General features: G+C 39.4%; 1 protein-coding gene across 1 annotated transcript in view; it reads right to left on the bottom strand.

Moving 5' to 3' along the window:
* Positions 1-13,444: 13,444 nt before the first annotated feature.
* Myh15 (myosin heavy chain 15) overlaps positions 13,445-27,267 on the bottom strand; it is a 136,680-nt gene continuing 122,857 nt past the window's right edge. The window contains exons 39-40 of the mRNA XM_038346187.1: positions 15,751-15,846; positions 13,445-13,585 (exon numbers count right to left, since the gene is read on the bottom strand). Of these exons, the coding sequence (XP_038202115.1) occupies positions 13,445-13,585; positions 15,751-15,846 (237 nt within the window). The remainder of the gene's footprint in view (positions 13,586-15,750; positions 15,847-27,267) is intronic.

The following is a 27,267-nucleotide window of genomic DNA, read 5'->3' as shown; positions in this document are numbered from 1 at the left end:
AAGAGAAATTATTTGTATGAAAGTGCAACAATTTAATTTCCTCAAATCAGACACTACACTAACTTCTAATTCCTTTAAAATTCACAGCATGCCTTTTTTGCTTCTCTTTGACAGACCCACTAAGAGGTTTGAATGAGACCTGAGGGCACGGTGCTGGCATGTTCTTTCTTCCTCATTTTCACACTTTGTCTCAAGGTAATTTCATTGCATATTACTTTTAAATGAAATAGAAAAGATTTTCTTGTGTACATTTACATGTGTGTATATGAATAGTTACATGTTCTGATGCCCATGCATCCCTAAGAGAGTGTCAGAATCCCTTAGAGCTGGAGTTACAGATGCCCATCTGATAAGGGTGTTGCAGTCTGTACTCTTGGATCCTCTACAAGAACATATTTCTAAGGTATCTCTCTAGCCCTGGCACCATATTTTAAAAATCAAAAAAAAAAAAAAAAGATGGGGTTGGAGAGATAGCTCAACAGTCAAGAGCCCTTACTATTTTTCCAGAGGACCCAGGTTTAATCCACATGGTGGCTCAAAGCCATCTATAACTGTAGTTGCAGTTGTGTGGGAAGGTGATGTCTGATGCTATCTTCTGTCCTCCTTGGGCACTGTACAAATGTGACGCCCATGCACACATATTCAAGCAAAACTCATATACATAAAGATAAATAAAATGTTACCAAAAATATCAAGGGCTCCTAATACCCTATGCATTACAATAGCATAGAGGAGCAAAATGCACAGGGTCTATACTAGACGGCAGAAAGGGGTGTTATTAGAAAGAGATATTAACACAAAGATGTATGAGAGGGTGCAATAAAGAATTTGCTGACATGATCGCTCCACAGTATGGTTAAGAAAAAGGGTCTACTACAGATATGTGAAGGAGAATAGAGAGGCATCTGGAAGAGTCCAGAACAAAGATAGAAAGTAGACTGAACATGGCAAGAATACTGGACATTGGATATGGCCAGGGTTATCTGTGATAAAGAGAATATCCAGGAAATGGATAACAAAATGAAAAGAGAGAATTGTGAGTCTATCAATGGCAGGCAGAAATCCTTGCCTTTACAAAGAGAACAAATGGCTATCTGGGATGAGGGAAGCCTTGAGCGGTGAGAAGTCATTATCCTAGGTGGAGATTTTAAGATGTATAATAGGTACTTGTGATACTGATGGAGTCTGGATGCTAGGATGGTTTTAATATGCAGCCAAGGTATATGTCAGTGAAGAGCCATATGTCCCCTTCTGTCACAGGTAAGGGAAATGGCTCCTTTTTGGCAGATGGTAAGTGGTTTCACAGGTTCCTGAGGAATGTTGACTTTTACCTAACTACCAGAAATCCTCCTAAAGTCCAAGTTAAGCTCATTTCTGGATATTTGGAATGTCTTTTGGAATTTGGAAAACTGGAGTGTCCTTTGGACCTGACAGAAGAAGTCAAAATCAGATGGCATCCAACATCTTCCTAAGCAAACTGAGCCAAGGAGAGTAATCTGTGGCACAGAACATGAAGGGCAGGTGGCAATGTCAGAGGAGCAACAGATAGCAATTGACTTGATGGCACTGGCCCACCAAGTAACAAAACCCTGATGGGTAAAGCTCAGATAGTCAAGCCCGAAGACCGCAGACCCAGCGTGTCTTTTGCTTCTGGTGTGCCGTCTCCCTCTGGTATCTGGCATGGTGTGAATGAGCTTGGGGAGACCCCCACTACCCTTAATGCAGCATTATCAACTCGTGGAAATATCACATTCTACTTGGCATTTTTACCTGTGGATTATTATGAAGATGATGTCCTCCTAAGCTGTACTATTTAACTGAAGCAATAATTTTACATAATAAGAGTGTTCGTTTAAATAGGATTTAGATACTTGAGGGCTTTTAATAAATACAGTAAGGGATAAAGATAGAGGTTAGTTTAGTGGAAAAATTAACATAGGTAGGATAAAATGTTGCCCTGCCTCTGATAAAACAGAAGTTGCAGAGGAAAGAAAAAAACAGTCAGTCAAGAGTCATGTGTAACACAACAAGAACAAATGAGTTTCTATTGAGGAGCCATATAGACTGTGGCTTAGGTTAATAATTAAGAACAACAATTGAGCCCAGTAGCACTGCTAGCTTAAATTCTTTTAATTTCAGTGTTGGGAGATGTATTCACAGGTTTTGGAGTGCATCACAGCATAAACAAAGCTTTGAAAATGACATAAGATTGAGATGTTTTTATTAAGTAATTTTGAGGTGAAAACCACAAGAAGAAATCTAAAATTTTAGAAAGGCATAGAGTTGTTTGAGGAACTCTTCAAGGTCAGGAAACAAGAACCCAATTATTATTAACTGTTGTGCCTTTCTTGCCAGGAAGGGTTTGTGACCAAAGGCAATGATTAATTCCTTGGGCCCATTTCTCCCTCATTTTTCTAATATACAAAAACTGTTGATGAGTGGGTATGCACCCTGAGGGTTTAAAATAGAGATGCCTGTTTCTTTTTCCTATATTTAAGTATAGATTTGGTATTTTTCTAAGATTGTTGATAAGATTACCTTTTGAGATGAATAATAAAATAACTGGTCCTTTCTTTGTAACCACAATATGCAGCCTGTCAGCAATAGAACTGGCTAAGAAAAAATATCTTGCTTGCTTAAACCCTGTAAATCTATATTAATAAGTTACTTAGATGTAAATGTATGAGGGTTCTTGGATGACTTTCTTTTAATTATGTAAGAAGTACGACAAACATGTTTTATCTATATTCACTACAATCATGCTCTTAAAAAATACAGCGTAACCACACTGTAATTTCTATATTACCTGAAAGATATTATAGGGGTGTACATGCTATAGAAGAAAAATAAATTCAGAGAATAGAGAATACAGAAGAATAAAGAAAAAACTGAAGGGAACCATCGAGAAGGTGTCTTTTTCCCTTACATCCTCAGGATTAAAAAAAATTAGGATAGAGACTCCACGGATTAACTTTGAGCCTTGCACAGCCAGAGACACATGGAGGAGTCCAGACTGAACCTAGCCAGCAGACTAACCAGGTTATTTGAGGAGGGGGTGGAGAGCAGGAAAGGAGAGATGGGAGGAGTGAGGGGCAGAGAGGACACCATGAGAGACCCAGGAGCAGAGCTAGCCAGCAGCCAAGAGAACCAAGGGAGCAAGAAAAAGGAAACACAGCCAAAAAGGATGAGATTTTGTGAGAATCAAAGAAGTTGGGGGGGAGGGCACATGAAGCTCGGGGGCTGGGGTTTTTAAGTAGGGGGCAGAGGAACCAGGGCTCTATAAGCTGGTTTTGGAGCAGCATATGTCTGCTTTCATATGTTAAATAGGCACCTCAGGCAGAGGTTCATAGATGTGTCATATGTTCCTTTATATCAGAGATAAGGAAAATAACTCTTTTTAGCAAGGGAATGCCAGCTTTTGCCTACATGCCAGACTTTGTGGAAAGGAATTTCTTGAGACATAAGAAGAACAATCTGAAGATACCCTACAGAGTCCATCCTGTGAAAGACCAAGTCCAACAGGATTTTCTGCACACAAATGATGCAATTCGTGTGCAAGAAGAGAATTTATCCAAGTACATAGACAAGTAGTTGAGTCCATACAAGAAAGAGATCACTGGGGAATAGGCAGAATAAAAGAAGGGCATCCTGGAGGAACACGGCCGGCCATCTGAGGTCAGCTAATGATACTGAGCCCTGCACAATGTGCATTCCTTTAATCCCAGCACTCCAGAGGCAGTAACAGGCAAATCTTTATGGGATTGAGGCTAGCCTGGTCTAAAGAGTGAGTTCCAGACCAGTCAGGGCTTCATAGTAAGACCCTGTCTCAAACTCACACAGACACACACACACAGACACACACACACACACACACAGAGAGAGAGAGAGAGAGAGAGAGAGAGAGAGAGAGAGAGAGAGAGAGAGAGAGAGAGAGAGAGAGAGAGAGACAGAGAGGCAGAGAGAGAGAGAGAGAGGCCCACTGAGTTACAAGGCTCACACTTGTTAGCTAACACAATAAGTAAAGGCAATTACTACCAAACCTGAGTACCTGAATTCAATTTCCAGGCTCCACATGGTCAAAGGAAAGACTGATTTTTACTAATTGTCCTCTCATGTCCACACATGTGCTGTGGCATGTACATGCACACACATAAAAAACAAAGAAGTATAATTTTTAAAAAACTAATAAGCATTTATAATACAGGAAGTATCATGACACAACTTTGGTGAAGGTCATACCCTCTCCTGGCTAGAGACCTAAGCCTCAGTTCTCATCAAGCAGAGAAGGGTTTCTCCACAGCCTCTCATTATCAAATGAACCCATGCCAGTACAGCTTAGGAGGGTCTTCCCACACTCTCCAGGAAGAAGCCTGTAGCAGAAACATCCTGGAGAACCAGCCTGCTGCTATCTTAGGCTTGAAAACCATCTTATAATAAAAAAAAAGTAGATTTATTCCTGTTTATGATTAAATCTATTTCTCAAAAATATGGATATGCCCCACATGTAACCTTAACTAAAAAAGGTCCCATCCTGGCTATTCCAATGCCTTTGTTTCAAATGGTTGTTATGACTACCTCTTGTTATGACCACCCATTGTTAAGACTTCCTTATGACTGCCATGCAAACATGTCTTTGTTTCAGAAGGTAGTTATGACTAACTTGTTCTGCTTATGTTCTGCCTCTGTAACCCTACCTATTTGCCTGCCAAATCCTCCATTTGGAAAACTCCTTACCCTTGAGCTATAAAAACCTTGTCTTCCCCATATCCAATGCTGAACTCTTCAGCCCCACATTAGGGGGAGGCATACCAAACACAAACACACACACACACACACACACACACACACACACACACACAAAACGTGCTTCAATTAATCTAGCCATGAAGATTTGGGCCAGTGCTCTTTTTCCCCAAAATCTTTGGGAATAAAACATCCAGCAGTACAGAGACCAGGGTGAGTAGCCTAGAGTTCCACCTAGAGTGGTGGCACACTAGGTGGAACTAAATGATACTTCCTCTTTCTTGGGGATATTTCTTAGTATGAAGGAAAACTGAGAAGCAGCAGTAATCTCGCAAGGCTCTTGTTTCCCTAGGGTGAAAGGTATGCAAGCTTTAGAAAGCCAGCATAACATCTTAAATACTCCTTTACAAGAGTATAGAATTCCAGAATAATTAAAAAGGTAAACAGATTAATCTTTCATTGCATATGAAATATTAGTAGTAGTAGTAGTAGTAGTAGTAGTAGTAGTAGTAGTAGTAGTAGTTTTTTTAAGACAGGGTTTTTCTGTGCTGCAACAGTCCTAGCTGTCCTGGAATTAGCTCAGTAGACTAGACCGGCCTCAAAATCACAGGGATATGCCTGCCTTGGCCTCCAAAGTACTGGGATTAAAGGTGTGTACCACAACCACATGACCACATATAAAATATTGTTATAATTATTATATGAAATACTGCTTTATAAGTAATAAAAGTATGTTCATAAAGCTGACGTTTTTATGCAGATGGAGACACTCATTTTAAAGACTATCCCAGAAACAGGTTTTTTTTTATCCTGAATTAGCTCTATGCTTTGTACTTCTTACTATTTGGCAGAACATAGATCACAAAAGGAGTTAAACTGGTCTTTTGTAACTCAGGATCTCCAAATTTCTGCCTTTAGGAACCCTAAATCCAACAATTCTCATCCAGACCAGGATGTAAGATGCTTGCACTCTTCCAAGTGCCATTGGATCACCTGCTGGTTTTCTCATCACTGGAATCACCTTATTGTTCTCCGAAGACACTGTTTTCTCCAAGCCAGTGTGGACTTTGGAGTTCCTTCAAGTTCCAACTAGGATGGTGGACCAAGGCTAGTTTGCAGCCTTAATTATTGCTTTATAAAAGGTCTAATTCCTTGACTATAACAGAGAACAATAAAAACTTTAAAATATGCAATATCTTGTTGCATCTCTTTTCCCTCCTGACCTTCACCTTAACCCATAATCCAGATGGTTATTTACAGTCTTTAGGTTTCCCAAAGCAGAGACACTGAGACAGGAAGACATTTAGTGTAAAACAAAGACTTCTGTCCAGCCTGGACTTCTGGCTTTGTTGTAGAAGGGCCTTTCCATTATGGAAAGTGGGAGTTTAATTTTACTTTGATTTATTTTGCTTTGTTGAATTCTGCCATCCATTTGGAAAACAAAAATAACTAAGTCTAAAAATGTAATGCCCCAACTCCCCACCCATACCTTCTCCTTCTTATGCTTTCTTCCAATTCACAGATTCTATTTTTCACAGAACCAAGACAATATGCCACTTCCTGTTTTGTGGGGGAATTTCTGTTGTTGATTTTTTCTTAGCTAGGATGACTTTATGATTTGGCCTTTCTGTATTTAAGGATAAACTTTCCCTTTAAACTGAGAAGATACAACAAGATTCATGTGATTAATACAGAGTATGGGCTTTATTCCAGGGTGCACCGTGTCCTCTGTATTAAAGATGGCATGTGACAACACACATGAGACTTCTGGGTACACATATACACTTGAATCCAGAAAAGTTATCTGTAAACTTTATTAAATCTTTTCAGATGTCCTACATTTCCAGCTAACCGACCTCCAAAATCTGATCAGAGGTGAGCGATCAGATGCTCTAAGCCATGTGCAAGTCTTTGAAGCACAAGCTCCCCTTTATAGCTTTCATACTATAGTCAAAGGACAACAGTAAGTAGTGTATGTTAAAAAATGTGCTTTTACCACAAAAATTATTAGTGATCATAATGAGTAACAGGAGTATCCAATCCCTCCTTGCTGACAAAGAGCTGAAAGAAATAACACTTGAGACAGCTGCTTCTGGACGTCCACAGGCTCCCCTCTACCTCCACACCTGCAGGCCCCTCTCCAAGCTCAGTCTGTTTGGTGCTGCTGAAAGCTGCAGTATCTTTGTGAGTTATTTTATTCCAAACACCCATAATTAAAATAAATTAAATTGCTTGTTAGGAAATTTTACTAACAAATAAAGGGATACCTCGGAATGCTATAGTCATGAGTCAACTTGAAATACTTTTGACTTTAGGAACAGAATTGGAACTGAAAGTGACTCCTACAAAACTGAGATCTAATTCGCTAAAGACAGGAATCTTAAGTGCCAGGTGGCTCAAGTGCTGAGAAGGCCCGTGAAGATCTGTGCACAGCTCGCAGTAAATACAGGTTGCCTGGTGTCAGCAGCTGTGCCCCCAGGACCTTGTCCTCATTCCATCATTTCCTTTAGTAGGCCTGAGGTGTCCTGGGGTTAATCTACATTCCATGCCCCTTCCATGGGTTTCTTTGTTGATCTTCACCTGTCACCAACAATTGCCCACCCTAACCCCCGAGGAATGGGATTATGGCTAGAGTGGCCCCTTGAGGAGGCATTTCCCCAGTTCTGACCCTGTGGTTCGCACAATAGGGAGACTAATCCCCTTGCTTGTTATGGGGCAAAGCAGTAAGAGATAGATGCCCCCTTGTAGTCTAACTTGTCTTCCAATGAAAACTCTTGCCAAATTCAATGATATGTGGTATCATATTCAGTTTAAGAAGGTTAGGTAATTAGAAGTCTGTGTGGCAGGGACCAACAGAAAACACATGGATCATTCAACACTACAGTATGAGACCAGAAGGCAGAGCATTCATCTCTTCAACAGACCAGAGGACCCGAACCAGGGACAAACTGAAACTTAAAGTCACAGAACATCACAGCAGTTCCCAAAATAAAGAATGAGGGGGTCATATAAAATCACTGCCTGCTAGGTCAATGGCCTTCAGTGTGCGGAATCAACCAGACCAAGGTGACCTTAAAGGGGAAGAACTGGAAGAAGAAATACCCATTGGAACTCCAGGCTGAGGGCAAACAACAGATGCCTTGATGGAGTCCAATGCAGTAAGACTCTCTGTCAGTCAGTTAGTAGAATGGGTTCTGGTTCTGGGGAGCAGTCTGAAGACATAGGGTAAAAACTGCAGAAGAGTATTTCCCAGAAAATAACAATGTTTACCATTATTAATGACTTAATAATTATCATTAATCAATCAATATTTTATACTTCTGACGTTAGATGGGCTGAGACTATATTTAGAGCTCTTTTCCTAAATCCCACAAAGTGTAGCCTACTGGCGACCCTGGTTGTAGCTTCTGATGCAATGCTTCGTGTGCTTTGTGGTTTTCTTTTTCCTTTTTGTTCTTTTTCTATCATCCTAGTTTTAAAAGCCCTCAACTTTGAGTGTGTACAAAAAGCTACATCTCAAGGAGAAAAAGCAGAGCTTCCCTTGAGAAGTAATGTTAATGTTTCAACCAAGAACGCAGAAGAAATATGTTGCTATGAGCTGATTCAAAATCCAACTGTTGGTGAGAACAATAGTGGAAGTCACACCAGGGAAAGAGTGATGGACCATAGCCCAAGACTGAAAACGCTGATGTAATAGGATATTTTGCTTTTCCTGTATATCCATGGTTACTTCAGCTTAGCCAAGTAGATTTAGGATGGTTAGTTAGTACTGGGGCTCTCAGACAGTAGAAATGTCAGCATTTCTAAGACTGCTCTGGGAATAGCCTTATCATCTCAAGGGCTGACTCATCTGGAATTGAGCAATACCTGGAAAAACCAGGCCAACAAAGCTGGTGTTGCTGGCCATGATAAATGCTGATCTTATGGACATATTGGTAATTAGCCCTCTTATGAACTTAGATTTGCCTACACATTTTATGTAGGGAGAGAAGATAGGCCAGCTTCGAAAGTCCCTTAAATTTTATTTTTTTTCTCTTTTTGAAATTATAATATGATTACATTTCTCACTTCCCTTTCTTCCCTCAAATCCTCTCTTATGACCCTGCTTTCTCTCTTTAAATTTGTGGCCTCTTTTTCATTAATTGATGTTGCATGGATGCATTGTGTGTGTGTGTGTGTGTGTGTGTGTACACATGATTTGTGTGAAAACAAGTCTAATGTGAGTGGCTATTAACTCACCACTGAAACCTGCCTCTCTGTGACCTAGTCAAGATTTTAACTGCGTGGTTGATGAGAGAAAAAGCAAACCCTGAAATGTGAGGTGACTGCCAGTTGGTCCCATTTTTTTCTCTCAATAGACATGAATTTTAGAGTCTCAAACTTTGAACCTGGTTTGTTCAGTCTTAAGTGTTTATAAACAGTGTGTGACAAGTGTGTGACAAGTGTTCACAAACAGCAAAACAAAAAAAAAAATACTAAAGCCCCTGTGTAAAGCAAAGCTCCGGTGAGATAATGTTTAAATTTCTTAGTAATCTTGGCTCCTTCCACTTAAATTTTTTTTGAATGAGAGAGATTTTAATAAATCAATGGTTAACAGCAAATTGAACTTGGGTGTCTTTGAGACTGGAGAGATGAAGCAGCAGTGAAGAGCACTTCCGCTTTTCTAGAGGACTGAAGTATGGTCCCCAGCACCCACGTTAGATGCACCGACCTCTTCTGGAGTCTGCAGGCTCTCATGCTGTGTGCCATACACTCATAGACAAACATAAGCACATATAAGAGTAAATCTTTTTTTTAAAAAAAAAATGGATACACAGTCTCTAGCTAAAGACTCTGATCCTCTGATTTTCCCAAATGGTATGTTAAGTGTGGAAGACATTGTCACTAATGGTGTATAAGTTTAGAGAAACAGTAAGTTGTCAGACTTTTAGGATTGACAGGGTGAAACACAAAACCTCTACTTTCAGCTTTAAGACACAGACATATTTCTTAAAATGGAATATTATCTTAGTACTATATAATTCAAAATTTATTTTTACATAAGCATTTAAAAATTACTACAGAGGGGCTGGAGAAATGGCTCAGTGGTTAAGAGCACTGACTGCTCTTCCAGAGGACCCAGGTTAAATTCCCAGCACCCACATGGCAGCTCACAACTGTCTGAAAATCCAGTAACAGGGGATCTGACACCTTCACACCAATGCACATAAAATAAGAGATAAATAAATCATAAAAATTAAAAAAAAATACTACAGAATATTGCTGTCACATGTTACCTGGTTAGCGTTTTCTTAGAGGGCTGTGATCAACAGTGAGGTGCCCACTGCTTTAGATTCAGCACAATAGGCTTACTAGCAGCTCACCCAATGACTCCTCAGACCCCTCTCCCTCACATCTCAACACTCTAATTTGGTGTACAATGCTTCTCATGACCTTGACATTTAGAAGGATCAGCCAACCTCCTGCCACCTCAAACACAGGGTGCATGTCAGATGGAATGAGAAGTCTGATTGATTGGATAGGAGGAAATGTTCCTGGGGATTCAGGAAGAATGGTGACTTCAAAAGGACATAGGACAAAAGTGAAGAGAGAGTTCTAAGAACTACTGAGATTTTTCTATAAACCATGAGAGTCAAATTTAAACACCAAAGTACAAATGCCGAGGATGCCACACATGACCAGGCCTTGCTCCCTTGCCAGCATTGGAACTCAGAATTGATCTTAAAGCATTCCATGTAAGTGTGGTTGGGTAGAGAGGAACAACCACCAAGGATGACAGAGAATAGTATTTATTGTCAGGAGTCACCTTTACACACACTGTGAGTGCTGAGTCTGACATGGCTGTAGTGAGATACACAGAGAGGTCGAGAGTAAGGGACAGAGTGTTTCCAAACTGTCTTCATCCTTGGTTTCTATGGCAAGGCTGGATGTCCCACAGGTGAAGCTGGTGCTGGTCACCTTAGAACCACGCACATGCCTGCAAAGTTGAAGGAGACTGGCAGGAGGTAGGAGGGAAAAAGATCCAGGGTAGTTGATTACTGATAGCTTGCCTTGGGCCTAGGGTAATATTTTTCAGACTGTATATTGAAACTACTCCATTTTTACCTACTTAATCTGTTACAGACTTTTCTTGTGCCCAACTTTAGGCTAAAATCATCCAAGGAATGACATCCTGGAGTGTGCCCCTCCTGCTTAGCTCCACAACCACAATCCGGAATCACACAACCTGTCTCACTGACACAGAACACTGCTGTTGTGGTCATAGTGTGAAGGGGAAGCCCAGCCAATCACCTTGTTTGTAAGGCGTGTCCTCCTTAGGCTAATATTTACTTATAAAATCTTGCGGGTGTGCGGCCCACCTTCTCTTTGTTTTCCTGCGCTCCTCGCTGGAACCTTGGATTTGTAAGTTCCCTTTTCTTTCCTTTAGTAAAGCTGAATATTATATATTAAAGCTAGTCTGGTTAATCATAACTGCCAATCAACCATGCCCCTTCAATAGTGTATAGTCTACACAGGCAGGTAGCCTACATGTGCCTGATTTACAGATTCAAAGGGTCTTACTATGGCAATGCCTGCTTCACAATGCTAAGAGATGTCAATTGTCATCAAGTTATAGGGATGACTCAACCAAAGTAAGATAACTTCAAAAATCATTCTTTATCATGTACCACACTCAATGGATTATGGTCTAAGGGTTTTTTTCTATGAGTCCTGTGCATGAAGATACAGAAGAAAGAGTAAACACGCCTTCTTTTCTAGGAATCAAAATTGAATCTTACATCTGTTTAGTCTTTTTGTGTGAAATTTTAGAGGAAAAGTCTTATGACATTGAAATCAAAAATCTATCTATCATCCAAGGAGCAATGCTATTCCCTTGGATCAGTACATTTTGCTCATCAGCTTTTTAGCTTTCTTTTCATGCCACATAAATGTTCGTTTCTTAGGGACTTTCTTCCAGTTTTCATTTTAGTAAAAGAAACTCCTTAGTCTTCTCGAACCTGCAAAACAGAATGTATGTCAGTGTGTTCTATGCAATTCCTGTGACTGAGAAGTAGAACATATGCAGACCAGACCCATGTGAACTCCTTCCAGAGAGAAACTGACCTTAGTAGCTCTCCTTGGGCTTCCAAGGGAGGCAGGGAATTGAGCAATTATCTGTCTTGCAGAGCTGGCCCTGGTGACTCACCCCAAGGACATGCTCTGTCCCTCTCCATCTCTGCCCCTGCTCTACATGGGGAAAGGATTCTGCAGTCTTCACCAGTTTGCTCCTGACACAATTGCACCAGGAAACCCATTCCCTGTATTGACGGCAGTTGAAGGATTTTAGGCTTTTCTTCTGTGAATGGGGAACAATTAGTTATAGCACTGCCCAGCAAGGTTTTCCTGTTCAGCTCCTGCCTGAAGCAATTTCTCCCTCACTTGTTTTATTCATTCTTGGACACAACCATGACAAGGTGAAATGCATGGGTGTATTTTGGAGGCCCTGTGACCTCCTGCAGCTGAGTACAATTGGAACACATGGGAGGTGCCTTGCTAAGCAAATCCTTTATATGGCCTTGGTCTGACCTGAATCAGTGGGGTAACACTTCTCCAACTGAGGCCAGCATTCAAGCATTCAACAACTAAGGCCATCATTCAAACCCTTCCCCTAGAGTCCTTCAATTGGACCTTAACCTTGAGACAGCTGTTCATACCATACAGCAATGAGAAATCTCTAGTGCTGCCAATGACTCAAGCTTCTCATATTTACATTTGAGCATCTTCTGTGTAGCCAACTTTTAGCCTCTTTCAACAAGGTCAATACATACTATTGGCAATCCTATCAGCTTACCTCAAGGGACTACTAGTAATTCATTTACCAGGATTGGGAAGGCTAGGCATGCACCAATTGTTGAAAATGAATGGAGGGCACCATCTGTGCTAGAGACTGTGCTAACTGCTTTTCAGATATTTTAGAAAAGGTGGCTATTGGATTATCCAATTTCTTTTAATTCCCTTCTCCTAAAGCCAGATGTAATGTAAATGTCGTGTTTCAAGGAAAACCGCAGCAAGGAAGCAGAGACTCCTTGGCCCTGCCCAGCATCCATTTCTGAGTTCACTTTCACTCATTCACTCAGTTTCTCATTACAGTGAAGCACTGGCCGCCACTTCTGTATTCCAGTGGCCATTCAACTAAGCACAAGGAGGTGGGAAGATATTTCTGTGCTTTGGGAAAGAACCAGAAGTTGAATGACTGAGACCTGGAATGCAAGATGCCACAATTTATTGTTATCTGCCTCACTACCAGCCACCTTCCCCCTAGGACTCAGTTTTGACCTGATACAGAGACATGAGCTTGTCTACTGTGTAAAGAATTTACTCGGAACTTCAAGACCCATTTGTGCTTTTAAAATCACCTTTTGTGTGAATTCCTGAGTATTCTGCATAAATAAATTAAAGGTTGAAGTCTTAGAGCTTACTAGTTAACCTGGGATGAAACATTTGAAAAATAAATAGAATGTCTTTCCAACTTAAATGTTTAGCAGCACTATATTACCTCGACAAATAGAATTTATTAAACAGGGAAAGAAGTTTTATTTTAGCTTGTTTGGCTGTTTTTTAAAAAATATTTGAAGAAAAAAATCAAGGTATTTCTTGTTATACTAATCCATACAATATTGCGAGCCCTAAAGCAACAGGCTGTAAGGTTTTTCAGAGTAGATCATACCTTTTTTTCAAACTCCTTTGCTTTAGCTTTGAGTTTATTGACCTGAGATTCTGCTGCCTCTGCCCTCTCCTTGACTTCGTTCAGCTCATATTGCTGTTTCCTATACTTGGAAAGGTATTGATTAGCTTGAGCCTCCTGTAAAAATGGAAAACACAGAAAGTGAGGATGCTGCTATTCCATCGTCGTATTCTCTTCTCTGAAATGAGAGACTTGCAAATGGAAGGGACTTAAACTCAGTCCTAAATGGAATATGTTGTTTTAGCGTAAGACACACAGGTAGGACTTAAGAGTGGGACCAGAGGCTCGAGAGTTAACTCTGAATTAAGAGCCCTTACAACTCTTCCTGAAGACCTGGGTCTGTTTGCTTGTTTCTTTCTTTCTTTTGATATTTTTGACAATTTAATTTATTTATACTGGTGTTTTGTAGGATGTATTGCCACAATATGAGGTGTGGTGATTTTTCTGTGGTAGACAATATTTTTGCCCCTTCCAACTCTCAACCATAGTTCGTACCTCACACGGTATGAACTCTTGACTCCTGATTAAAATTCAGAAGCTTAATCCAGAGATTAAGTGCTAGTAAGGTATTACTATCTGCTGAAATACTCGGTAAAAGTTAGAATGTGAGTTAACTACCTTTAAAATAGTATGTGAGAAGCATCCTTTTGGATATGAGGACTGTCTCATAGAGTGTTTGAACTTCTAGTGAGTGAAATGTTTTGAAACAACTTGAGGCAATAAATATCAATTAATTCCCAAAAGAACAAACATGTATTTAGATAAAGAAAAAGAAGATTTGGGAGAACATATCTTTTTGGACTTCTGACCATTCAAATGAAAATATCTCACTGTTCTACCAAAATAACAGTGTTAAATAAAAAGACAGCGATTGTAACTGGTTGTTTGTCTTTATTTTATTGCTTGATGGTCAGGGTGTATGCTGGAATCCAAATCAGATCTCTGTTTGTACATTAGCCCCATCTTCCCAATGTCTCAAGCTTTCTTATTGGCATTTAGGCTCTGTGGGTTTTTGAGGTTTAAGACTGACTCTTGTTTACCTTATAAGGAAGTGGTCAGCCTGTGAAGTCATATCTAACCTGATTATAACTTAGGAAGAACTCCTGAGGATTTTGTTACTGGTGTCTCAAAAAATAGGAAGCCATCTTAAGGTTGTTGTTACCAAGAATGCTGAGCAGTGGCAAAGGTGAAGATGCCTTTCTGGGTTGGGGATGCCCAGACAAAAGGGTAGTTTGTGCACAAATGAGTTAACAGGGAGGACAGCTGCAACTGGGTATTTCTGAATACATGCATGGTAGCTCACAACTACCTCTAATCCAGTTTCAGAGGATCTGATGCCGTCTTCTGGCCTATGTAGGTACCAGAAAAAAAAATCATATAAAGATTTACATAAAATCTTTATAGAAAAATACATGCAAGCAAAATGCTCATACATTAAAGAAAAATGAAACCAGGAACTTCTTTTTAAGAGTGAAAACAGAGACCCATTTTACAGCTGTTATCCCCTGGAAATTCAAAATTGGTGTTCCTTTCCACCACCAAGTACAGGTAGTACAACTTTTACACTCTTGTATACTAAAGCAATCACAATTGGTTTAAATTCAGAGTCAAATCCTAACCTACCCCTGGGTATAAGTGGCTGTTCTTTCAAATTATGAACCAATGAGTAATTTTTGGGCATAGCACCAAATCAATAGATTCAGAACCCTTCAAAATATTAGTAGGTATAAACTAATAGGTATAAACTAACACCTTCACCCAGTACCTAGGCTTTAATATATTACTGTAAGGACTCTGTGGAATATGGAAAACATAAGCTGAGGCCAGTAAAAAAAAAAAAAAAAGATAGCAAAGGAAGATAAGGACATGTCAATGGTAGTGGTTTTCTTTATGTCGTGTCCAGATTCATCAGAAAAATATATGACAGATTGTGATTTGATTGTCTTAACCCAAAGTCTAGAGCTGAAGGAGTCCATGATGAAACCTTGCAAAATTTTCCAGTGCTGCCTGACACACTGATTTTATTTGGCTCATTTCTGGTCCTATATAGGCTTGAGTATAGCCACCAAGTGAAGGGCGAGAAGTATGGTTTCTGGAAAGGAAAAGCAACACAATTTTCCTCCCCAACCCCCTCCTATGAGCCACAGTGCTAACTTACATAAAAGCAGGGGAAGGGCAGATGTGATGTCCAGATGGCTGTCTCTGCTGAGCTGTTTCCTGAGCTCAGAGCATTAACCAAAAGCAGTAGCTGGGAAATCCATGATGCTGCAACTGGCACTTACCGCTGCTTCCATTTGCTGTTTGTAACTCTGCACTTTCAGCTGAAGTTTCTCAGACAGAGCCTGCATCCTATTCAGATTTTTCTTATCTTCTTCTGCCTGAAATGCATAGGCATGCATGGGAAAGTCATTTGAAGGATCCAGCCATGTATACTGAATATATTCTCACATGAGGAAGTAAAGGTTGGGAATTTTTTGTATTTTTCTGATAACGGTATTTTTAAAACTACATTAATCTCTATTCATCCTAAGTTTTGAAAAAGTAATGAATGGCTCTGCAAAATGGCAATGACTTGTCTCTTGATCTTTACAGCACCCCACCAGCTTTTATTTAAATGGAAGTCAAGGCCATTAAGTTTGATATATCCTTCAGCATTTTCATTCCAGATAAGCTACACTTGCCTGAGATTGCTTACTAGGAATAAAATTTATTATTACAAAGCCATTTATGTAAAATGGAAAGCCAACTCTGTCAATCCAAGCAGTTCAACACCTGAACTTCTGAATTGGCCCTTGGCTTCATGTAATAAACTAGAAAAGCCAAGTTCCTTGGAATTGTATCATGGGCTTCAGCAAAGATGCTGAGGGAAGGTCTACAAGCTGTGTGGATCTCTGTGTGGCCATCATCCTCAACTCTGTCATTGTCTAGACTTGAGCTGGAGAAAGGAGGCATGGGGAGGGGTAGACTTCCTCAATAGTTCTTCAGGGAGTCTTTTACATTCTAAAAAAGAATATGTTGAAGGGACTCTTCATGCTCCCGGCCCTCTTCCCACACCCCTGGAAACACTAGAGTATTTTCATTTCAAAGCTGTTAAACTTCCATAGAAATCAGGTACCTCAATGGTCTTGTACCCTGTAAAGATTTGTCACTTGTATTGGTTTAATAAATACTGATTGGCCAGTAGTCAGGAAGGAAGTATAGGCAGGGTGACCAGAACAGAAGAATTTTGTAAAGAGGAAAGGCTCAGTCTGCAGTCATCACCCAGATGCAGAGGACACAAGATTAGAATCCCTCATTGATAAAAGGCACCAAGAACATAGTTAACACAGACTAATTAAGATGTAAGAATTAGTTAATAAGAAGCCATAGAGCCACCAGAGGAGAAAGACACAAACCGCCAGCCAGAACCTTGTTGGTAGCCCACAAATCTCATGATAAAATATAAAATAATAGAAAGGGGTTACTTTAAGATATAAGAGTGAGCTAGAAATATGCATAAGCTATTGGCCAAACAGTATAGCAAATAATATGGTTTCTGTGTGATTATTTCAGAATCTGGGTGGCCAGGAAATGAGTGAGTAGACTCCCCCAACAAATGGTGCCAATGTGGACAACTATATCCACATAAAACCTGAGAGAGCTTGGGAAGTAATTCTAGACACAAAAGAACAGACTTAAGCAATGGCTTCTTGGTAGTTTCATTTTCTCTGGCAGGTTCTGTTTGTGAGAGGCAAGCACGTTTCATTTAAGAGGGGCTTCCTGATTCAGCTTTAGCTGCAAATACCTTGTAGCTATTTTAAGAGCTTACTTAAATGGTGTTTATAAATAGCTACCAGCATGTTTCTTGGTGGTGTAAGGGACCTTGAAATGCCATAGAGTTCTGGCAATAAACATCACTCCTGCCAGTACTTCTGCCATGAAGCTAGACTCTCAGAAAGGTAAGGAATGGGGTGGATTCAGTAATCAAAGTCATGGCTTTAATCCTAGCCATATTGCTTAGCAAATTAAAGATTCATGAGGTCAGAAAAAGAGAGATATAAAAAAAGATAGATTTAGACCAAAAAATTCTAAATGATTTACAGTGTGTTTAAAATTATATGTATGCTTGGGAGAGAAAAGAAAAGGGATAAAGTCCTAAAAAAAGGAAAAAAAGAAAGAGTAGTAGTGGGATATACCTTTAATCCCAGGACTTGAGAGGCAGAGGCAGGGGGATCTCTGTGAGTTCAAGAACAGCTTAGTCAACAGAGTGAATTCCAGTTCAGCCAAAAATACATAAAGAAACCATGTCTCAAAAAAATTAAAAAGAAAAAGAAAAGAAATAGTTTAAAATAGAGTCATGTAAAGATGGGAAATGCACAAAGAATCTGGATACTGTATGTTATTCTGTTGTCTTCGAATTGTTTGATGGTGAGGAAGAAGCAAAAGCAGATAAAGAGATTTGATTATAAGTGCTGCTGGATTAATCCAACATATGTATTTTGAAAATGCCTTGACTCCAAAATTTAATTCAAAAGATATGTTACCTTGGAAACGAGATTTTGTTTTGTTTCTGCAGGAAATGAGAGGCAGTAGATTCATTCTGAGTTAAGAAAAATCAGATTTGATCAAGGAAGACCCCCTGAGAAATCTCCAATAGGAGCAGATGGCTGAGATGATCTAACATTTCAAAGGACCTCTGTTGGAGTTTCCTCTGAGGTCTACATTCAGAATAGCCTCAAGAGTGCTGGTTGAGATGATCAAGCCTCACAGAATATTCCATTCAGGACCTGACCACAATCCTAATTTTCTTTAGGTTCCCATAAGATTATCAGCACCCCCAATCAACAGGAAGTAGCCTAGAAAACTATGCCCACATTCTAAAAATGGATTGTGAGTGTTTGTCTTTGTTTAGAGTGTTGGTTACAAGTTGTTATGCATAATGGTCAAGAAAAAAAGATAAACAAAGGAGATTAGATTCAGAGTTCTTGTATTGAAAAGAAAAAAGGGGGAGTGCTGTGAGACAATGGTCTTATACCCTGTAAAGATTTGTCACTCGTATTAGTTTAATAAATGCTGATTGGCCAGTAGCCACACAGGAAGCTTAGGTGGGGCGACCAGAACAGGGAACTTTGGGGAAAGGAAAGGCTCAGTCTGCAGTCATCACCCAGATATAGAGGATGCAAGATGAGAATGCTTCACTGACAAAAGGTACCAAGCCATGTGGCTAACACAGACAAGAATTGTGAACTAATTAAGATGTAAGAATTAGTTAATAAGACACCTGAGCTAATAGGCCAGCCAGTTTATAATTAGTGTAGGCCTCTGTGTGTTTTTTTGGGGACTGAATGGATGCGGAACTCTGCAGGACAGAAACCTCTGTTAACGTAAGAGATAGATTTAATCAAGTTGCACTCTATGCCTATCTTTTTACTAGCTCCAGTTTACCTCTGCTATCAACTATTTCCTCCAGAGACATTAAAGCCAAGTGTTAGGCTCAGTCACAGGTTGGTAGACAATAATGGTAAGACTTTTTAAAGATGGGGTCTAAAAGAACATCTTGGGATCACTGGAGGTGTAATCCCTAAAGGAGAAAGTGGATCCCAAACTCCTTCCTCTTACTTTTTCTGGCTATAAGATTAGCAGTTTTGTTGCCCTATATATCCCCAAAGCAACAGAAATGAAATCATGGCCAAAACTATGGTCATGATAAACCTTTTTTAGTTACATGTAGATTAACTAAGTTTCTTTGACATGATAAAAAATGACTTTACAGTGTGGCATTGGTCCTTCTATACCTAATAAAAATTCCACTGTAAACAGGATCATCTCCCCCTGTATCCCATAGCATTCTGCCTGCTCCCCCTTGTATCGGTTTAGCTAAGCTACTTCTAACACCTCTAAGCAGCCTCCCTACCAAAGTACCATCTGATGTTATATAATTTACTACGAATCTTAAGATTACTCAGTCCTGTATGATGAACATATAGGGCTCAAACTAGTTGGGGAGCTGAGCTATCCTGGGTTTTAAATCAAGTCCTTCCTGTGCTTTCATCCATTTATGCTACTTTAGAAGACTTATGAAACTCAAAATTCTATAACACTGTTTCCAGTGAATTCTAAAACCAATACAGAGCCAACTGCTAATAATTTACTAAGCAGAGAGACATAACAGAGGAGACTAAGCAGGTGATAGCTGAAAAAATAGCTACAAGTGGGTGTTGATGCCAAAGATGCTCATCCCACTGGGAGGGTAAACCCTTAGATGTGAGGCCTGAGTTCACATCTCCCCTTTTAGACATTAACTGTAAGAGCCATGAATGTGTGTTGGAAGTCTCTTCTAGAAAAGAACTTCAGCTATGAGAAGGGCAGTCACATGATAGCTTTTACCAGTAGGAACTTTTGGTCTCTGTCATAGCATTGGCACCAAGGTCAAACAGTTCTAGGCAATAACTGAACTAAGAAAATCTGGACTAAGTGCGACTTCTGTTCTGGTCTTTTTGGCCTTACAGGATTCTCCTATTTAGGCAGTTTCTGTGCTAGAGAGTTTCTTAGCATTTACCCAGACCTCCCATAGCTACCTGAGGCTCTTTCTATCCCACCATTTGTTTCACACTTTGTGGCTGTCAGCCTGCAGTTGGGGTCCTGTCTATCACAATCTGCTTAGAGTTCACCTTGCTTTTGAGAGTTGTAACTGTCAGTGAACCCTTTGTACTTGCAACTCCATTCTGACATCTGGGTCCTGAATAGAAGGCCCTACATGGTTATTTTACAAACTTCTGCTTCCCTGTCCCTAAAAATGATAATGCTACATTTTCACTAAATTGTAAAGTGTGAATAATGTCCATGCCCAGATTCCTGAATACAGGAGGTTTTCAAAGGCAAAGTGAAGGAGTTGAATGAAGGGTAGAGGGCAGAGGGACAATCTTTACTTTCCAGACAATGAAAAGCTACTGATCTTACATCTTGCATTTCTGGAACATTTTTGTAGGCACTTGCATTTCTAAATCCCAAAGACATAAAGAAGACAAATGGGCAGTGAAGACAATCCACAAAATTATTTAGAGTAAAATAACACTTGATTGCTTTTCCAGTGCATGGTTACAGAATATTCCCAGAAAAATTTACTAGGAAAAGAGAACCATAGTGGTGTTCTTGTAAAAATGACTTTTTTTTTCAAGTGACACCTAAGAATGGTCTATCACAAATATACTGCCTGATAGGCCAAAGTGTATCTTGATGTTAGAGAGAAATGGACTAAATTGATTCAGAATCAACTTTGATTACTAAAATAGGTACTAATATCAATCAATGTGGGAAGCTTTTTAGAACCTTTTCAACTTACAGGGACCTAACCTAACATATAGGGTATTGCTCAGGGGGAATCATCTAATTTTAATGGAATGGGAACTCTCAATGTACTATGGAGGCACGTGGAAAAAAATAAGAAATGCACCCCTTCGAATCTCTGGGACCCTAACCCTTAGCCAAAGGGTGTGTGGGAATAGAACAGCCTGAAAGCCACTTCATGAGAACATGAGTCAAAAAAAGGAAAAGAAGCTCAACTCTAAATTAGAACATGAGAAATGTCAATGTTGAAGAAGAAACAAAATTAAGCCACAATAAATCAAAAATGAAATCTTCACGGCAATGAAAATAAAATTAAATGCCGTGATGAGATAAGCAGGCCTGCTTTTCATCCCGCCCAGATCCCACATGGCTAGCTTTACACCCAAAATAACAACACACAAATTGTATTCATTTAAACACTGCCTGGCCCATTAGCTCTAGCCTCTTACTGGCTAACTCTCACATCTTGCATAACCCATTTCTAATAATCTGTGTAGCACCACAAGGTGGTGACTTACCAGGAGAGATTCAGCATCTCTGACCTGGTGGCTGGCTTCATGGTGACTGACCCAGAGAGGAAAGGCATGGTGATTGCCTCACTTCCCTCTTCCTCCCAGCATTCTTTTCTGTCTACTCCACCCACCTAAGGACTGTCCTATCAAATGGCTAAGGCAGTCTCTTTATTAACCAATGAAATCAACACAAAACAGAAGACCATCCCACATAATTTCCCCTTTTTCTGTTAGAACAAAAAAAAAGAAGGCTTTAACTTTAACATAGCAAAATTATATATAACAAAACAGTTATCAAGTAAGAATTACAATTACAATATTTATATCTATTTTATCTTTTATCGTAACAAAGGAAAACAACTATAACTATCTATCTATTCTTCCACTCCATCAAAGACTCCAGAAGGATATAATATTACCTAAGCAAATGAGAAGTAAGCAACTTACAAAACTCTAGTAATCACAGAGACATCTCACTGCCTGGACTGTCACCCAAAGTTCCTCTGTACTGTTGGGGCATCCATCTTCAGCCTTCAGGCCCATAGTATCCAGCAGACATTTCCATAATTTCAAAGACAGTTCAGTCACTATCTGCTGTGTCCTGCAGAATATCTCTCAGACACTTTCATGAGTCAGGAACCCCAAAAAAATCATCTTGCCTTTAGGCAAGTTAAGCAGTCCTCTCTCTGAGGGTTCTCTGTGTCCAGTTTATGCAGTACTCCAGGCAAGAGCAGTTTCTTGCCCAAATGGCTATCAAACTCCATAAGGAGCCTTTTCGATGCCCATCTTCCTCTTGAAGTAGATTGGTGCTGCCAGGAGCAGACATGTCTCATTGTCATGAAAAGCCCTAAGTTATTAAAACATTTAAAATGCCATATTCTATAGTCTTTGGAAGATATGAAGAATGCCTATTTAACTGAAATATATCTTTATATATCTAGAAAATCTAACTAACATGACTACAAGCTTGACTATTATTGATGGTTATCCATTAACAACCTATATTTCCTAATTAAACATTACATTTTTAAATGAACTACACAATCACAATACCTTAATCAATATCAGAAATACATATACATATAACAAGATTGACCTTAAATTTAAATCACTAAAGCAAAATCCATATTAATACAAATTATTCATATCTATATCATATCCCCCTTTAAATGTAAAAGAACATTTATAAACAATATTTGGGAATATGGGCACAGTTATTTCTCTCCAAACTTCTTCCTGCTGTATAGGGACGCTGTTAATTAGGTTTTTCATGGTATAACCTGTTGGGTGAAGTAATTTTCTGAAGGTGTTCACAGCAACCTTTCAGGAGGGTGTGATCTATCATACCATATTGGGGTAGAAGCAATCCACAGGGTCTTATCCTCTGTGAAAACAAAAGAGGAATCTCTTTTCCAAAGTATCATATTCTTAGAACCAAATTCTGAAGTCATGGTATTTTCAAAATATCTATGTTGGATTAGTTCAGCAGCATTTATAAACAAATATCTTTTAGCAGCTGTTGCTCCTTCCTCAGCATTCAAATAATTCAAAGAGAACATAATAGTATACAGCATCAAGATTCTCTGTGTATTTTCCATCTTTGTGTGGCTTTAACTTAACCTCTATTTCATTTACATTTACTTTTATTTTTTAAGACAGGTTCTCTGTATATCTTTGTCCTGGAATAACCCTGTTGACCAGGCTGTCCTTGAACTCTCAGAGATCTGTCTGTCTCTGCCTCCCAGGGATTGGGATTAAAGGTGTGTGCTACCACACCTTGAAGTCACAGAGGTCAATCTACCTCTGTCCCTTGAAGTTACAGAGGTCAATCTTCCTCTGCCTCCCAAGTGTTGGGATTAAAGGTGTGTACTACCACACCCAACTACTCTCTTTCTTTTTTCTTTTTTCTTTTTTACTTTAAGAACTTTAACTTTTAGCCTGCATATATTTTTAACACATCGTAAATCATTTACAGGTTTTCTTTGTTTCTGAATTTCTCTTTACTGTATCTCTCTTTTTCTGACCACATGAGTCTTTAATTTACCAAGCAATATCGGTAGGACTAAAGCTGTGGCTTTGGCAGCTGGATACAGCCCATTTCTTACCTTTCTGCTATTCCCGTCTCATGGAGGGGGTACCAGCTGTAGCCATGTTTATCACCACAACTCTACAGTGTTTCAAGGTCCTTGCCGGCAAGCAGGCTGCAGCATTCTGCTCACAGACCACACTCAGTCAGACTGCCTGCCTGAAAGAGTCAGAGTTTGCCCTGGCAGAATGGCCCAGAAAGCCAGCATTTTAAAATGGTGCAGCTTTTTTCCTGCTACAGCTGAAAATCAAAAAGCATGTGGTTGGGTTTTCATCAACACTATGTATGTGTTTCATGGCAGAACCTCTTAAAAGAACTGCAGGGTTTTGCAGCTAAAGCTGAGTCAGGAAGCCTCTCTTAGATGAGAGTGTTTTCTTGCCTCTAGCAAGCAGAGCAGACCTGAGAAATTGCTGCCACCAAGAAGCCATGCTTTACTCTATTCTTTCCCAAGCTTTCTCAAGCTTTCGGTGGATTTAGTTATCCATGTGGGCACTATTCTGTAGTGAGGATCAGCGGGCTGTGTTCCTGTCGCCCAGCTCCTGGCCGCCTGGCTAACTTATGCCCCAAAATAACAACACACAAATTGTATTCATTTAAATACTACCTGGCCCATTAGTTTCAGCCTCTTATTGGCTAATTCTTACCTCTTGATTAACCCATTTCTATTAACGTGTGTAGCACCATGAGATGGTGGCTTACCAGGAAAGATTCAGCATGTCTGACCTGGTGGCTGGATCCATTGAGTGTGACCCAGAGAGAAGAGGCATGGCAATTGCCTCACTTCCCTCCTTCTCCCAGCATTCTGTTCTGTCTACTCCACCCACCTAAGGGCTGGCCTATCAAATGGCCAAGGCAGTTTCTTTATTAACCAATGAAATCAACACAAAACAGAAGACCCGCCCATATCACTTAAATCTATAATGAAACTGTTTACAGAAGAAAGCAATAAGAACAATACACGAACAAATAAAAATACATTATAAATAAATGATGTCTTATAATTTCCCAATGTAGTATAGGGTCACAAAATGCCATTTCTCTAAGGTCGTTACTTTTTTTTAGCTACATCAACTATGACTTCCAGAGATCATTGCTTACAAGAAATGTCAAGCTCATATTAGTAAAAGAACCAGATATTTAGTCATAAAACAACTGTACAAGGGTCTGGAGAGATGGTTCAGGAGTTAAGAATACTCTTTGCTATTACAGAGGACCCAGGTTCAGTTCCTGGTACCTACTCAGTGGTTCACAACCATCCAGAGTTCTAGTTCCAAGGATCCAAAATCCTATTCACAAATCTTCAGGCATCAGGCATACATGGTAAACATACATACATGTAGACACAACATTCAAAACACATAAAGTAAAAATAAATATTTTAAGCAAGTGTCCAAGTAGTCCATTATAGCTAAATTAGCTCCATTTGATACAACCATAATGTCCTGCCTTCTTACCAACACTGTGTTTCCTGTTGTAGGGAAAAGGTGTTGACATTTCTAATGACTTCTAGAATTAGAGTCAGGATCCCAGTCTCTGCATTAGCAATGTCAAAGGAGCTGTACCAATGTGCCTAAAATGGATTTGCCTTTTTATCAGAGTAAATTATATTGTGCAATGTAAGAAGGCTAAAAGAAAATTTGGGAAATATGTACTCAACACTGTATGCAACAGTCAAGCACAAAAGAACCATTTGGTCAGCCGGACAGTGGTGGTACACAACTTTAATCCCAGTACTTGGGAGGCAGAGACAGGCTGATCTCTGTGAGCTCCAGTCTGGTCTACAGAGTGAGTTCTAGGACAGGCTCCAAAGCTACACAGAGAAATCCTGTCTTAAAAAACAAAAACAAATAAACAAACAAAAATCCTATTTGATCACTAACACACGGGTATGTCGGTGGTCAATGGAGTAATAAAAGAGCTAACTTTTTTTCCCACTGGGTGTGTGGCTGAAGAAAAAGACAGATAAAAGGCCATTGCAAAAGAACCCTAAAATAATTACCAGGGCATTATAAATTTAGCAAAAGCTTTTGAGACCTCAACAAGCTCCTTAGAAAGTTTGAAACACTAAAGGGTTTACATTAACACAAAATAATATTCATGTTAGGGTTAGGGTTAGGGTTAGAGGGTTAGGGTTAGGGTTAAGGTTAGGGATTAGGGGTTAGGGGCTAGGGTTAAGGTTAGGGTTAGAGGGTTAGGGTTAGGGTTAGGGTTAGGGTTAGGAAAAAAAGAATATTCATGAGCATGATCTGCATATAAGCAAATCTATGAGAAAAAAGAAACCAAGAAAATCACCATGGACAGGTTCATAAAAAGAGTTATCTCTCCTCAAGAGCAGAATCAGAAAGATCCTTCATGAGAGTATTCCAGAAGGATTTATTGTCATATGAGATGAAACTCCATATATGTCACCTCTAAAGGAATTAGAGTAAGATAAGATATACAAGTGGAAGGTACAGGAAGATACTTAACAAGCATGACCATGACTCTGACCCTGACCCTGTATAGGCCTAGGCCAATATTTATGCCCCCTCTCTTCCTGCCTCTGTCTCATATCAATTGTTTATATTTTATGTTTGTTGGTGTTTTTCCTGCACATATATCTGAGTAAGGATGTCACAAGCCTTGGAACTTGAGTTAAAGACAGGTGTGAACTGCCATGTGGGTACTGGGAATTGTTTGTTTGTTTTTGCTTGTTTGTTTGTTTGTTTGTTAAGACAGGATTTCTCTGTTTAACAGTCCTAGTTGTCCTGGAACTAGATCTTGTAGATCAGGCTGGCCTCAAACTCACAGAGATTCACCTGCCTCTGCCTCCCTAGTGCTGGGATTAAAGGTGTGCACCACCACTGCCTGGTGAGTACTGGGAATTGAACCCAGGTCCTCTGGAAGAGCAGTCAATGCTCTCAACCACTGAGCCATCTCTCCAGTCCTTAATGTGTGTGTCCTAAACAACGAAATAATTATAGAGAAAAAAAACCCTCTATAGACATGTATGAAAATGTCATGAGACCTATTACTCTGTATAATTAATATATGCTCATAAAAGCAACATTAAAAATAGAAAAGGCTTTGTAAAACAAGAACAAAAATAATGGATCATAAAAATATAGTGCATATTTATAGAGTAATTGTATTCAGATATAAAGAAAATAAAACTTGCAGGAGGATGAATGGAGCTGGCAGTGTTACATGAGTAAGGAAACCCAGGCTCAGAAAGACAAACAACATACGTTCCCTCATATGCTTCTAACTGGGATACACATATTATATTCTATCAATCTGTGTGGATTGTGTGGAAGTTAAGTGTAGGTAAAAACCAGGAGAGTAGGAACGGGAATAAAGAGGCATTGAGAGAGCAGGTGGAGAGGGTAATAGAACCTGTCTGATATGAGAGGAAAGGGGAATAGGCAGAGTTGAAGGGCTGAGTAGAGTAGGAGCTGGGAGATGCGTGGTGAAGAAGGAGGTAGGGAGAATCAACCACAACTATGTATGAAAATGCCATAATGGAACTGGTTATTGTGTATGATAACTAAAAATAAACTTAAAAAGAATATAAAAGGAAAAATATACAACTATACAATTGCTTAACAATTGGGAATTACTATGAATCAAAATGAGTTAAACTAATACATTACACTGATTTAAAGTTAAGCAAGAAAAATTAAAAATAATGTTTTATAAATTTGTGGTAACCAAGATTCAGTATCTACAATACAGTATAACGAATATACTATAGTAATCAACATACTGATAAAATCTACAGCACTGTATAATTATATCCTGAACTTATGCATTCTCTCACCTAAGTAACTTCTGATTTATTAAGAGCCATAAATAATAGTGCCCTACTTATAAGGTATACCATTTTGAAGGTGTAT

Source organism: Arvicola amphibius, chromosome 10 (genome assembly GCF_903992535.2).
Source record: "Arvicola amphibius chromosome 10, mArvAmp1.2, whole genome shotgun sequence".
In the NCBI taxonomy this organism is placed as follows: Eukaryota; Metazoa; Chordata; class Mammalia; order Rodentia; family Cricetidae; genus Arvicola; species Arvicola amphibius.
This window is presented reverse-complemented; position numbering and strand designations above follow the sequence as displayed.